Raw genomic sequence first — 12,637 nt, 5'->3', positions numbered from 1 at the left:
TTCTGGAAACACACCAGTGAGTTGCATTGGAAGCTGAATCCTGTTTGCTGTCAGAATTGTTTGCTCAAACTGTGTGCTGCCTGTGGTTCACATTGCTAGGGTTTGGGAGTGGGGGGACAGGTACAAAATTATATTTCCGGGAGGGTTGTACCTTGTTTGTTTTGTTTTTGCAAGCTCTTATTAGCCGTCTTCCCAAAAACTATTTAAAGGAAGTAAAGAAAATTCCATAGTGATATGCCTTTGCACCTGGATTCCGAGGTGTACGATGTATTTAAAGGGCCCCACAACATATATACAGATTGGTGGGCCAGTTATAGAAACACACACACGGTTTGGTCAGCTTCTTCTTAGACACTTTTAAATTAAAATACTCTTTATACCAGTTGTCCTGGAGTCGATTCTGACTCATGGCGATTCGTGTGTCAGAGTAGAACTGTGCTCCACATGGTTTTCAGTGGCTGATTTTATGGAAATAGATTGTCAGGCCTTTCTTCTGAGGCACCTCTGGGTGGACTCACACCTCCCGCCTTTCAGGTAGCAGCTGATTATGTTAACCATTTGCACCACCCAGGGATTCCTAAAATACTGTTTATTCCTTAATTAATCTTGTTTCTTTTGACCTCTGTACTCCCAGAAGCCAGAGTCTTTTCCCAGGCACATCAGGGGAGTATAAAAGGGTGAGAGAGGCTTCGAGATTGAGATTCAGGCCGTGTCTCAGCCCTCCCTTCTCCCAGCAGTGCTTCTGTGCCTTGGAGATTAGCCCTCTAGCCATGAACTTTTAAACCTGTCTCCCAGGCTAGACTGCTCTGGGAAAGCAGGATACGGGACCTCTATTTTTTGTTGTCACCCCTACCAGTACCCAACTGAATCTTTTGGACACCAACCCAGTTTATGTCCCCATTAGTTTAGTGGCTAGAGGACACAGGGGAGACAGTGTGGGGGCCACTCTGCAACAAGAAGGAAATAAAGAAAACCTGTGAGCAGCCCAGTCCATCTTTAAAGCTAACTTCTAGCTGCCACATAAAGGTGGAGGCAACACTGGATGTGCTGCCAGCCCCCAGTTTGGAAACTGTCTTCTGTTGTTGGAGAACCAGGGCTACCTCCCCCCACCACCTCCCTTGTCCTCTGTGGCCCCGGGGCTTGTTGCTGCCAAATAGGAAAGTATAAAATAGCACACATTTGAACTGCAGAGAAGAAACTGAGCAAATAAAGAAACATTAATTCAAAAACCAAATAGGTGGGCTTGGGGCTGGCTGGCAGTTTTACTTTGGGAGCCTATTTGGGAGGGTAGAATGTTTCTCATTTTAGCTCAGTTTAGTGTAGTTTTGTTTTGTAAGGAAAACACTGGTGTGGTCTCGATGCTTGGTCATTTGGGCCTTAGTCTTTCTGGATCATGACCATGGGCTCTTGTTTGAATGGTCCTGGTAGGCCACTCAGGGGTTACATGTGGGTGAGAAGATGGGGCAGGCAATGGCAGTGGATTGAGGTGCCTGGCCTAAGAATACTTTGTATGTTAGTTCTGACCACTTCATCTGTGATTCCCCGCCTCTCCTTAAAATTCGGCAAGGCTGGGATTGTGTGATGAGCTTCCATTTCTTCTCATCTGAGGGAGAACCCCCGGTTGTTAGCACTGTTTACAGTGCATGTTAGAAGCCAAGATGGACAGTCAAATAACATAGAAGTCACAGTAGGGACGGCAATTCTAATAACAGTGAGTGATAGCGCACATAGAGGGCTCTGGATGGGCCAGGTACTGTTCTCAGTGCTTCTACTTAACTTTCACCACAACCTCATGAGGTATTGTTATTCTCATTCCCATTTAACAGATTAGGAAACTAAGGAACAGAGAGTTTTGGTAACTTTCCCAAGGTTACATAGTGCCAGAGCTGATTCAAACCCACGCAGCGGGGCTCCAGAGCCCGTGCTCTTCAAAGCTCTGCCTGCTTGCTGCTCTACTAGTAATAAGTACTTCATCTGTAAGCAACTAAGAGGCATTGGGCTAAAATAACCAGAGAGATTTAGGAGGAAAGAGCCCAGGGAAGTTGCCTGAGGCCACACAGTAATGGCGGAACTGGAATTTGAATCTGACCTCCTGGCTACAAAAACTTACTCTTTTCACAGAACTATCCTCATAGGAAAATGTCCCAAGCTCAGGGCATTTCAGGGTAAGGAATGAATTAGCTGGCTGTGTGTACAGGTTTGCTTATGACCTGTTAAGTCTAAATCAAGGCAAGCCACTTTGGGGCCAGAAAAGGGTAGACATTGCCTTTTGCTTCCCCGCCCCCGCCCCTCCCCAAGGCCAAGACTCACGCCCTAGTTTACCTTCTGTGTTCTGTGTTGATGAGAAAGAAGACAGCTCCAAATCAATTCAGGAAGTATCAGTTGTAATGTCCTGGCAGATATGCATTCCATCCAGCAGTTAAGCTGTTACAACCTGCCTGTGGGAGTTAATAGAGAGGAAACAGTCCCCAGGCCCCAGGGAGGATGGCTCCCTGCCGAGGATACTGTTGCGAGGTTAAACACAGAGGTGGATGCAGAATCTTGAGGGAGCTTGGCCTGGGATCATGGCAACCTCTCATTTTTACAGCAGACTTGGAAATGGCCACTCACCTCCTCCCCATTTGAGCTGCCCCAGCTTAATTTGCCAGTGGGCTCGGTGTGTTGCCATCACAAGCAGGGAAGGTCTGGAGTGGTCGTTGATTCATCCATGTCCTGACTTCATGTCTGATTGGGAGGGGAGAATCCAAGCTCAACTGGGGAGGGACAGGACAGAACCCCGTAGAGATGCGGAATTGGTTTCTAGTAAAAATTTTTTTTTTTTTTTTTTGAGAGATTACCAGTTGCCATCAAGCCATGTGCAACTCCGACTCATGGCAACCCCATGCATGTCAGAGTAGAACTGTGCTCAAAAGGGTTTTCAATGGCTGATTTTTCTGAAGAAGGTTGCCAGGCCTTTCTTCCAAAGTACCTCTGGGTGGACTTGAACCTCCAACCTTTTGATCAGCAGCTGATTGCACCACCCAAGCATTCCTTGAAGAAATTAAAATCAAATTAAGAAACACGGTGGGGCATACACAGTAGGGAAGGATAATGGAGCTACCAGAATTTCCTATAAATGGGGGAGGGGGGCAATGTAAACGGTGTTGTCTTTAGCAGACATTAAGTGAATGCCTACTCCTTTTTGGGATAAGTGCAATTTGAGGTAGAAAAGGACAGAAACTAAGAACTGGAAGAGATCCATTTGTGATTCAAAGCAAGGCTGCCATACATACAAAGCCCATTCCATTCTGGTCAGTGTCCTGGTATGAGCACATCCAGCCCTTCTTGATGGAAACTCTATCTGCCTCTCAGACAGGCACCCCTTTTGTTGTTAACTCTAGTTATTAGACGACTTTTTCTTTACTTAGCCAATGACTGTTACTTCTCTGTAATTTCTGAATTCTGTCTTCAAGACCGTTTGCTCCTCCATGTGGCAGTTTTACAAATATTTGAAGAGAGCCTCTGTAATCTCAAAGTCAATTCCTTTCTTCTTTGTGTTCCCACTTCATGTGGTAAATGCCTCTCTTCGAGTTCTTGTAACACTGGGTCTGTCTAGTTATTTCTGTATTCATACCCAAACCCAAACCCAAACCCATTGCCCTCCAGTTGAATTCCGACTCAAAGCGACCCTGTAGGACAAAGTAGAACTGTCCCACAGGGTTTCCAAGGCTGTAAATTTTTATGGAAGCATACTGCCACATCTTTCTCCTGCAGAATGGCTGGTGGGTTTGAACTGTTGACCTTTCGGTTAGCAGCCAAGCACTTTAACCACTGTGCTACCAGGGCTCCGTTGTATGCATTCACAGTCAGCTAGTATTTACAGAGCAACTCCTTTCTGCCAGACATTGTAGTAAGAAATTGTATATGGTCTTTTGTTTAATCCTCATTCCAATTCCCCTGAGGTAGGTATAGTTACACCCTCTTTAGAGATGAGAAAATTGAGGTTGAGTAAGAGGAAGCGGCTTGCTTCACTTCTCTGTTAGTGCCCTTATATGTGTAATGTAAATCTAATACTGCCCTTGTAAGGCAGTCGTGAGGAGTAAATAAGAGAAATGACACATAGTAGGTCTGTAATCAGGAGCCCTGGTGGCTCAGTGGTTAAGCGCTCGGCTGCTAACTAAAAGGTTGATGGTTCAAACCCACCTAGTGGCTTCGTGGGAGAAAGGTCTGATGATCTCCTTCCATAAAGATGACAGCCTAGAAAACCCTATGGGACAGTTCTGCTCTGTCACAAAGGGTGACTATGAGTCAAAATCGACTCAGTGGCACTCAACAACAGCAGGTGTATAATAAACGGGAGCCCTTTTTATTGTAATAACTCGCATAGTCAGCCCATTCAGCTTTTGGCAATGGAGATGATATTAATAACATTAATTTCTGTCTCAGACACTGTGTCAAGAGTTTCACAGGCATTATCTTGCCTAACTCCTTCCATTCAGAGGTCGGTACTATCATTATCCCTGTTTTATAGAAGAGGAATTCGAGGCTAGTAACAAAATTACTTGCCTACAGTCATAACAGCCATAAACAGCAGAAGTGGGATTGGAGCTGTACGTCCTGGCTTCTGAGCCCCCACTCCCAGCCTCCCCCTCTTCCACCACACCCTTACTGAGCTAGACTCAACTGCATCCCTTGCCATCTAAGTGCTGGATACTGAGGGCCGGAGCCGGATCCAGAATCTGACTAGGGCATTGAGGGAGGCTGGGGTGCATCACAACTCTGTGGACACGTCAGAGGGAGTGAATTTATGTGTGCAAAGGAAGGGTCTCACGTTCAGTGATGGTTAGGAAGGAATCTTTGTAGACGGAGAGTGGATCTGGGAGACCGTAGAATTGTCAGGTGGGCAATGGGGGGAGGACAAACAGCTCTAACAGAAGTTGATTTTGGATTAGGGTGAAACCCCAGGAGATGAGTGTAGGCTAGGAATTTCCAGGGCAGGTAATTGTGAACATTTGGGGTAATTAACTTGGAGGATGGCTGCTTACTCTTCCTCCTCTACCCCTCCTTCTCCCCCCAGTCTCTCTCATCAGAATTCTTGCTCTACATAAATCCCAGTTGGCTCACAGGTAAGAAGGCAATTCCAGGTACCCTGGGGGCTAGCATGCCTGCCCTGAGATACCATCCCTATGTGGCTTAGCCCCCCATAACCTCATGCCTGTCTCTGTCTTGTCTCTTTCTACAGTGATCCGGGCCAAGGTAGTGGGGAAGAAGCTGGTGAAGGATGGGCCCTTTGGCACGCTGGTCTACACCGTCAAGCAGATGAAGGTGAGTGATGTCAACCTGGTTCTCAGAGCGTTTCTAGGTTTATGCCAGAAGGGTCCTGGCCAAGGAAGGCAAGTTAAGTTGGATGTGGGGTATGTGTTTGCTCAATATCTAAGCCCCAGCCTTTCCACCCTGCTGAGGCAGCAGAAAGGGATGGGCGGGGAGGGGAGGGATGGTGGCTACTTCATCCCAGAGACAGCACAGGTGGAGTGGCTCAGAGGTAGTTATTAAGAGGCTGAGCTCTGGAACTAGCAGTTTTATTACTTGGTAACTATGAGACATTAGTCAAGTTGCAGCCCCTCTCTGGGCCTCAGTCTTCCCATCTGTAAAATGAGGGAGTTGGACTAGATTATCTGTAAGGGCTCCACTGAACTCTAACATTCTGTCATTCGGCAATGCCTACAGGTTGCATGCAGTTGCCAGGTTACAACTTAGGTTTGTACCCATCAGGTCTTTATATTGAACATGTGCTGATTATAGGAACCTCCTTCTGAGGTAGGGACTACACTCTCTTTCCCTATTTGTCCAGCTTTAATTGTCTTCCTGCATCCCAGCCAGTTAGCAAGGTTCGCTGAGCATATTTGTACTATCAAGCACAGTATTGTACATAGTACCATCATGAATCACATTAAGGAAGTATTCCTTAAGAAAAAGAACATCAGATTAGAAATCCAGAGAACCCGCTCCCAGGTCTCAGCTCCATTCCCAAATATCTCTGTTATCTTGGAATTGTCCCTTTGCCTGGGCCTCAGTTTCTCCATCTGTTAGTGTAGGATTGGGCTTTGTGTTCCTAAGAGCTCTTCCAGCTCTGGCATTTCAGAATTCGAAGTGGCTGGAACATGGGCAATGTTAACTTTTAAGCAGGAGGTGGTGGTGGGTGCCAGAAGCGTATACTTGCTGTTTTCCTCAACACAGAGGGCTAGGGCTCCACTTGGGATAACTCAGCAATTGGCCCATCAACCCACCTTTGTAAGCACCACCCTACGTGCAGAACTCTGTGCCAGGACCCGTGGGGGCTACGAGGAAGACACAGTTCTTGCTTTCAGAGTAGGAGAAGAAGACACATGTCTGTGACTAAAGAGCAGTTCAGGGTGAGTGTGCTCAGGTCCAAGTGCTCAGCCAACCCTTTTACCAATTGCTCATATTTGCATCCACAGCAGTTAGGGTGGGGGCTGGTGTGCAAGAGTTAATAACCAGTTGCCATCAAGTGGACTGCGAGTCATGACGACCCCCATGTGTGTCAGAGTAGAACATGCTCCATAGGGTTTTCAGTGGCCAATTTTTTGGAATTAGACTGCCAGGCCTTTCTTCTGAGGATCCATTGTGTGGACTTGAACCTCCAACATTTAGCTTAACAGCTGAATGTCTTACCTGTTTATACCACCCAAGAACTCTGCAAGAGGTAACCGATAAAAGCTTATTCATCCAGTGGGGGAATGAGGGTAAGACCCAACTGGCCTGGAATTTCCCCAGAGGAGACAAGCTTTGACGCCCAGGGGAAACTGAGTTGGGGGAGCAACACAGCCCATGAGTGGTACCCAGGCATCCCAGGGGCAGACCTCTAGGTGTCATTATTCCTGTGTCCTGAGCCTGAGGTTAGATGTACTCATTTTGTGTAACCTGTTGCTTTGGATTGTATTTTGGAAACATCCACAACCTTCTGGTTATGTAATGTCCAGAGTCAGCCCTGGCCAGCTGCCCTTGGCTGCCACAGCCTGGTCATGGGACCAGCTTATGTCTTCAGACGGCGGAGGGGAGAGAAGAGTGGGTGGAGGTGGGGAGCCAACAAGAGCAATAACAACCTAAAAAGCCCACTTTGCAGCCTCTGGCAGCTGGTGAGAGGATGCCTAAGTATTCTAGACAAAGCGGAGGTTCAGGAAACACACCCACCCGCCTGCTCAGGAACAGTTCAGCAGGTTACGAGTTGCTTAGTGGTAGCTGAGAACTGCGAGGGAACTAACTAGGAGGCAGTGGTTCCTAAGCTTGCCTAGCTTCCCTCCCACCTTCAGGGCCTGGAGACCAGGAGGACCAGAGGCGCTTCCTATGGACAGAGTGTCCCATTGGCCCCTCACTGGTGTCACACCAACGACTGGGGGTTGTTTAATAGAGGACAGATAACATCGCCTCTTTCATCAGCTTCCAAGCACAGACCCACTCCCAGGCTGGTTGTTTTATACTTTCAGTTCACTATCCTTCATCTAGGTTCTTGGAATCAAGGTCTTAGGCATTAGAAGGGATTTTAGTGCCACTCACTTGACTTTTGACAGGCTCACAGGGGAAATGACTTACCCAGTCGCGTGAGCAATTAACAGCAGATCTGATTCCTAAGCTGAGGCACTGGGATTCCTTCCCTATCCTGTGTGTTCTTAATGTGTCTCCCAAGATCTCCCACCATCTTACTTTGATCACCCATCACTATCAAATTCCTCTTGTTCACTCTACTCCTCCAACCATCCCAGCTTTAGATGACTCATAGAACTGCCCAGTCCCTTTCTGTTTGGAGGGGCCACTGGAGTCTGCTGGTCTCCAGGTAAAACCAAACCAGCTGCTCTTGGGTCAATTCCACTCATGGCGACCTCATGTAAAACTCTGCTCCATAAAGTTTTCAAGGCTCTGGCCTTTTGGAAGCAGATCACCAGGCTTTTCTTCCGAGGTACCTGTGGGCAGTTTTGAACCACCAACCATTTTGTTAGTAGCTGAGTGCTTAACCGATTGCTCCACCCAGTGACTCCTGGTAAAAAAAAAAAAAAAAAAAAAATGTACCAGCCTACAAATCAGAGATGGTGCTGGTGTAGGGAAAGGAGTAGACTGTCCATCCATCCTCCTGTCCCTCCTTCCATCCTCCCTCCCTCTCTGAACTCCTTCTTTATGCTTAGCACTGTGCTACTTATTAGAATTAATATATGACTCCATACAGGCAACATTTATTGAGCATCTGCTATGTGCCAGACATTCTGCTAAGCCTTTGCATGAATCAGTCCTCACAACAACCCTGTGAAACAGATACACCATTATCCTCTATTTTATACCTGAGGCAACAGGCTGGGACAGGTTATAAAACTGGCCGGGATCATATAGCATAGCTAGAAAGTAGCCAACTAGAGCAAAACCTGATAGTTTTTGTCTACAAAGAGATAGCAGAGCAGGGGAGTAGCAACTGATTCATCATTTCCAGCCACTTTGGGGGCTACACCCCCTCATTTGTATCTAGTTCCCCAGGGAACAAAAAGAGCTCAGCTTGGCTTTATGATCCTGCAGCGTAGTTCTTGACTTGCAACATCCTGCAAAGGGTGTATCAGAGAAATCTTGGTAGGAGGGAAGGGGGAGAGGCTGGAGAGGCAAGCCTGCCTGAGTTTTGGCACTGTTCCCTGGGCGGCTTTGTTCTAGCGGATTAGAGTCTACCCCAGAGTCAGACGGGGTAAGCAAAGGCTCCCTAGAGCAGAACTAAAGGGACCCAGAGGACGTGAGAATTATGAGCCTCTCTGTCTGACTCTCTGTTCTCTCTTGGACTTCCCTTAACCCTGACCTCAAAACCAACCACCTTGATCAAAGACAGGCAGATCCTCTCCCATCTGCTAACTCCTGAGCATCTGATCCCCATCTCAGGCACTTTGGGTATTCAGAGACCCACAGGTGTAGGTTGAAGGGCATGGGGTGTTGGGATTTTGAGGGAGCTTACTGCATACCCAAACTTGGAGATTAGCTGGGGTTGAAGTATTGGGCTGCAGTGCAAAGGTGAGAGTTTCCAGAACTGGCTGCTCCAATCTGTGGGGACCTTATCTCCCATCAGGACCGTGAGAAAGCAGTCCACTTTGCTGGGAGCTGTTGTTTGCGCTGTGGAGACATAATCTCTGCTGGCTGCAGGGAACAGCACATGGGGGATGCCATGTCCCAGCCGGTCCTGGGATGGTCCTATGGGGAGACTCACTGGTCATGTGCTTTGCATGTATGACAGTGGGCAGGACAGATCTACTGGGAATCGGAGTGCTCCGCCCTGGGGACTTTTCCTTCCTTCAGGGGTTTGTCTAATCAAATGAGCAATATAGTAGCATCTTGCCCTTGAAGCTGCAGCCTGGCATTTTCGGGAAGCCTTCACTAACCTCCCCAGCCCACAGGGACCCTTTCCCCTCCTCCAGCTCGCCCTGACTGACTCTTCATGGTCCCTGACTCTCATCTAGCCTTTTGCAGAGATGGATTGTGTTCTCAGGTGCTCTGCCTCCCCTTGCCTGTTCTGTAAGAGAAAGACCATGCAATTTATATCTCAGTCAGATACCACATGTCTCCCAACCTCAGTTGCTTGGTCTGTAAATGAGAATAAAACGTGGGTTTCAATGAGTTCATGATGTAGAGCAGCACCTGGCACAGTGCTGATCTTTGGTGGGCATGCAAGAAATATCTGACATACGCTGACGCTGCATGCTGTCGGGGTAGAGCAAAGGGCAGAACTTTCCTAAGAAATATGCAAACACTCCCAGACTCAGAAACTTCTTTCTCACATTATTTATCCCTTCACTCCAAGACTGCTGACTTCTTAGAACTTTGTGTTCCAAGAAGGCAGGAGCGGTGTCTGGATGCAGGTAGCCTCCGGCTGGAAAAAACAGCCTGCTTACATCTGAAGTTCAAACCATCTTTAACTGTACACACTAAGAGATGAGGTTGGGCAAAGACACTTAAGAAGAAAGCTGCGAGATCCTTCCCTCCTCTCACTATGAATTTACTGTAACAGTTTTAAGCTAACATTTATTGGATACTGTGTGCCGAGTGCTACTCTAAATCATTTAATTCTCAAAAACACCTGATGAAATAAGTACTTTGCCCCATTTTACAGATAAGGAAACTGCAACCCAAAGAAGTTAAATAATTTGCTAAGTGGCTTCTAAGAGGCAGAGACAAGATTCAAACTCTGGCTGCCTGCCTCTAGAACCTAAATTCAATTACCTTTAAATTCCCTTCTAATTTTGAGATTCTGTGATTCTCTGATTTCAGGACACTATAAACCTGTTATAACCCACTGCTGTCGAGTTGATTCTGACTCATAGAGACCCCATAAGCTTTCTAAGGCTGTAAATCTCTGTGGAAGCAGACTGCCACATCTTTCTTCCACAGAACCGCTGATAGTTTTGAACTTCTGACCTTTTGGTCAGCAGTCCATTGATTTAACCATTGTGCCACCCAGGGCTCCTTATAACCTTTCTAAATTTGTCACACCAATTTGAGAACTCTATGACTGCAGATCTAATGATACTTTTAGGATCAATATTTAGCTCAAGATAGAATTGTTGTAAAGAAAAGACCACAAAATAAAATCTACCTTTACAATTAAGAAAAAAAAAAAAAAAACTGTTGCAATCAAGTCAACTTCCAAGTCTTGGAGTATGTTATAGTAGAAATTTACTCCTTAAGATTTTCAATGGGTATAATCTTGTGGAAGTAGCTTGCCAGGCCTTTCTTATGCAGTGTCACTGGGTAGATACAAACTGCCAACCTTCTGTTTAGTAGCCAAGCTTAAACTGTTTGTGCCACCCAGGGACCTCAACCTTTATCATACCTTTACCTTATTGCTATTTTCAGAATTGATCCTAAAATGTAGCGCTGTATTGGTTAGACTCAGTCATCTCTCATGTTTTAACATTTTGATTCAGTGCGAAAGCGTCAGAAGCAATATTAAAATAAAGCTTCCTTCAAGCTCTAAAGCAGCAGTGATGCCAATTGATTTCAATGAATCGAGTTCTTACTGACCAGTTCCAGTTTCTCTACTCTAAACAGGGTTTGGTTCTCATCCATAAAGCAGAGAGGAGATAAAGGGGAAGGAATGACGTAGAATGTGTTCTGAAAACTCTGTTCCAATAGAGCAGGCCCAAAAGACCCAGAGCGAGCACTCAGTTGAGGCATTTGCTAAAAACACGAAGATGAGAAGTTGCTCTGCACCAGGAGTCAGTGTAGGGGACGTTCTTCGAAGGCCACACTTGATGACGTGCACACAGCAGCCCTTTGAAACATGGTTCCTGTCAGAACCCGCGAGGTGCCATCCAACATGGTGGGAGTGAGGGGTATGACTGGACACGCCCCCGCTCCCCTGAGACAGAATTTAAAGCTGAGTGTGGAGAGCACTTCCTGCAGGGTTTGGCTGCCTTTCCTTGTTCAGCTGGCAAGGGGCGGGGGGCAGGGGGGTTGTTAAGAAGGGAGACCAGGTAAATTGGAACCATCTGCAGGCGAGTCCATTAGAACAGCATTCCGCTTACACCAGGCAGAGGCTCCCAAACTCTGCAGGGCCAAGGGAATGCTTTATGCCGGTTAGGGGCCTAGCGGACCACCTACCCCCATCAGCCAGTCACCATTTAAAAGATGATGAAGAGGGGGGAAAAAAAAACCCATCAGCCAAAAGGGAGGCATTTAGATGAGACACCAGTGAAGTGATGTCTGGCTTTTTATTAATTACCATCTGTAAATTAATAACGCATGCCAAGAACTAAAGTGGAGACATTGTCCTATTATAAACCCTTGGAACAAACCCAGAGACCACCGACAGTCCGGGGCCTATGAACACTGAGAACTGGAGGGTAATTGGGTTGGGCAACACCTCGGTGCCCCCATCCCTCCTGCTGGCTCACACAACAGAGTTGTCTCAACAGATCCCTGCCCACATAATACTCATGCACTTGACCTGGAGTTACTAAGTGGGCTCAGCTTCTATAATGATCACTCCAGCAGCTCTGAGTACACACTCATACAGGAGCCATAAATGGAAATGGCATTTGTCTGTTTCCGAGGCCATTGGTCATGAGCTTCCAAGGCTCTGGTGGAACAGAGCATAGGATATTGGTTATGAGCATGGGCTCTGAAGCCAGATTCCCCCACTTGAATCCTAGCTCTGCCATTTACTGATTGCGTGACCTTAGACAAGCTACTTAATCTGCCCGTGGTTCAGGCTCCTCATCCGTAAAATGCGGATAATAGTTCCTACCTCATAGGGCTGTCATGGGGATTCAATGGGTTACATTAATTATTAGAGCACACTTTTTCAACCTCAGTACTATTGACATTTAATCTGTGTTGTGGGGGCTATCCTGTGCTGTGTAGGATGTTCAGTAGCATTCCTGGCTTCTACCCACTAGATTCTAGTAGCTTCCTCCAGCTGTGACAACCAAAAATGTCTCCAGATAGTGCCAAATGTCTCCTGGGGGGCAAAATTGCCTCTGGTGGAGAATCACCCTATTAGATTATGAAATTGCTGATTTTGTAGATCAAAATGGCCCCAGATCATCAATTTCATGTGGTTTGACTTAATAACCATGAAGCACTTTGTTTAAAAATCTATGAATTTTGTATGCATTTT

The 12,637-nt window shown here is 46.6% G+C and overlaps 1 protein-coding gene across 1 annotated transcript in view; it reads left to right on the top strand.

Moving 5' to 3' along the window:
* Positions 1 to 12,637, top strand: part of TIMP3 (TIMP metallopeptidase inhibitor 3) — a 64,751-nt gene that overhangs the window by 48,438 nt on the left and 3,676 nt on the right. The window contains exon 2 of the mRNA XM_003405321.4: positions 5,222 to 5,304. Within this exon, the coding sequence (XP_003405369.1) occupies positions 5,222 to 5,304 (83 nt within the window). The remainder of the gene's footprint in view (positions 1 to 5,221; positions 5,305 to 12,637) is intronic.

This window comes from Loxodonta africana, chromosome 4 (assembly GCF_030014295.1).
Source record: "Loxodonta africana isolate mLoxAfr1 chromosome 4, mLoxAfr1.hap2, whole genome shotgun sequence".
NCBI classification, from domain to species: Eukaryota; Metazoa; Chordata; class Mammalia; order Proboscidea; family Elephantidae; genus Loxodonta; species Loxodonta africana.
The sequence above is the reverse complement of the archived record's forward strand: the minus strand, read 5'-3'. Positions and strand labels throughout refer to the sequence as shown.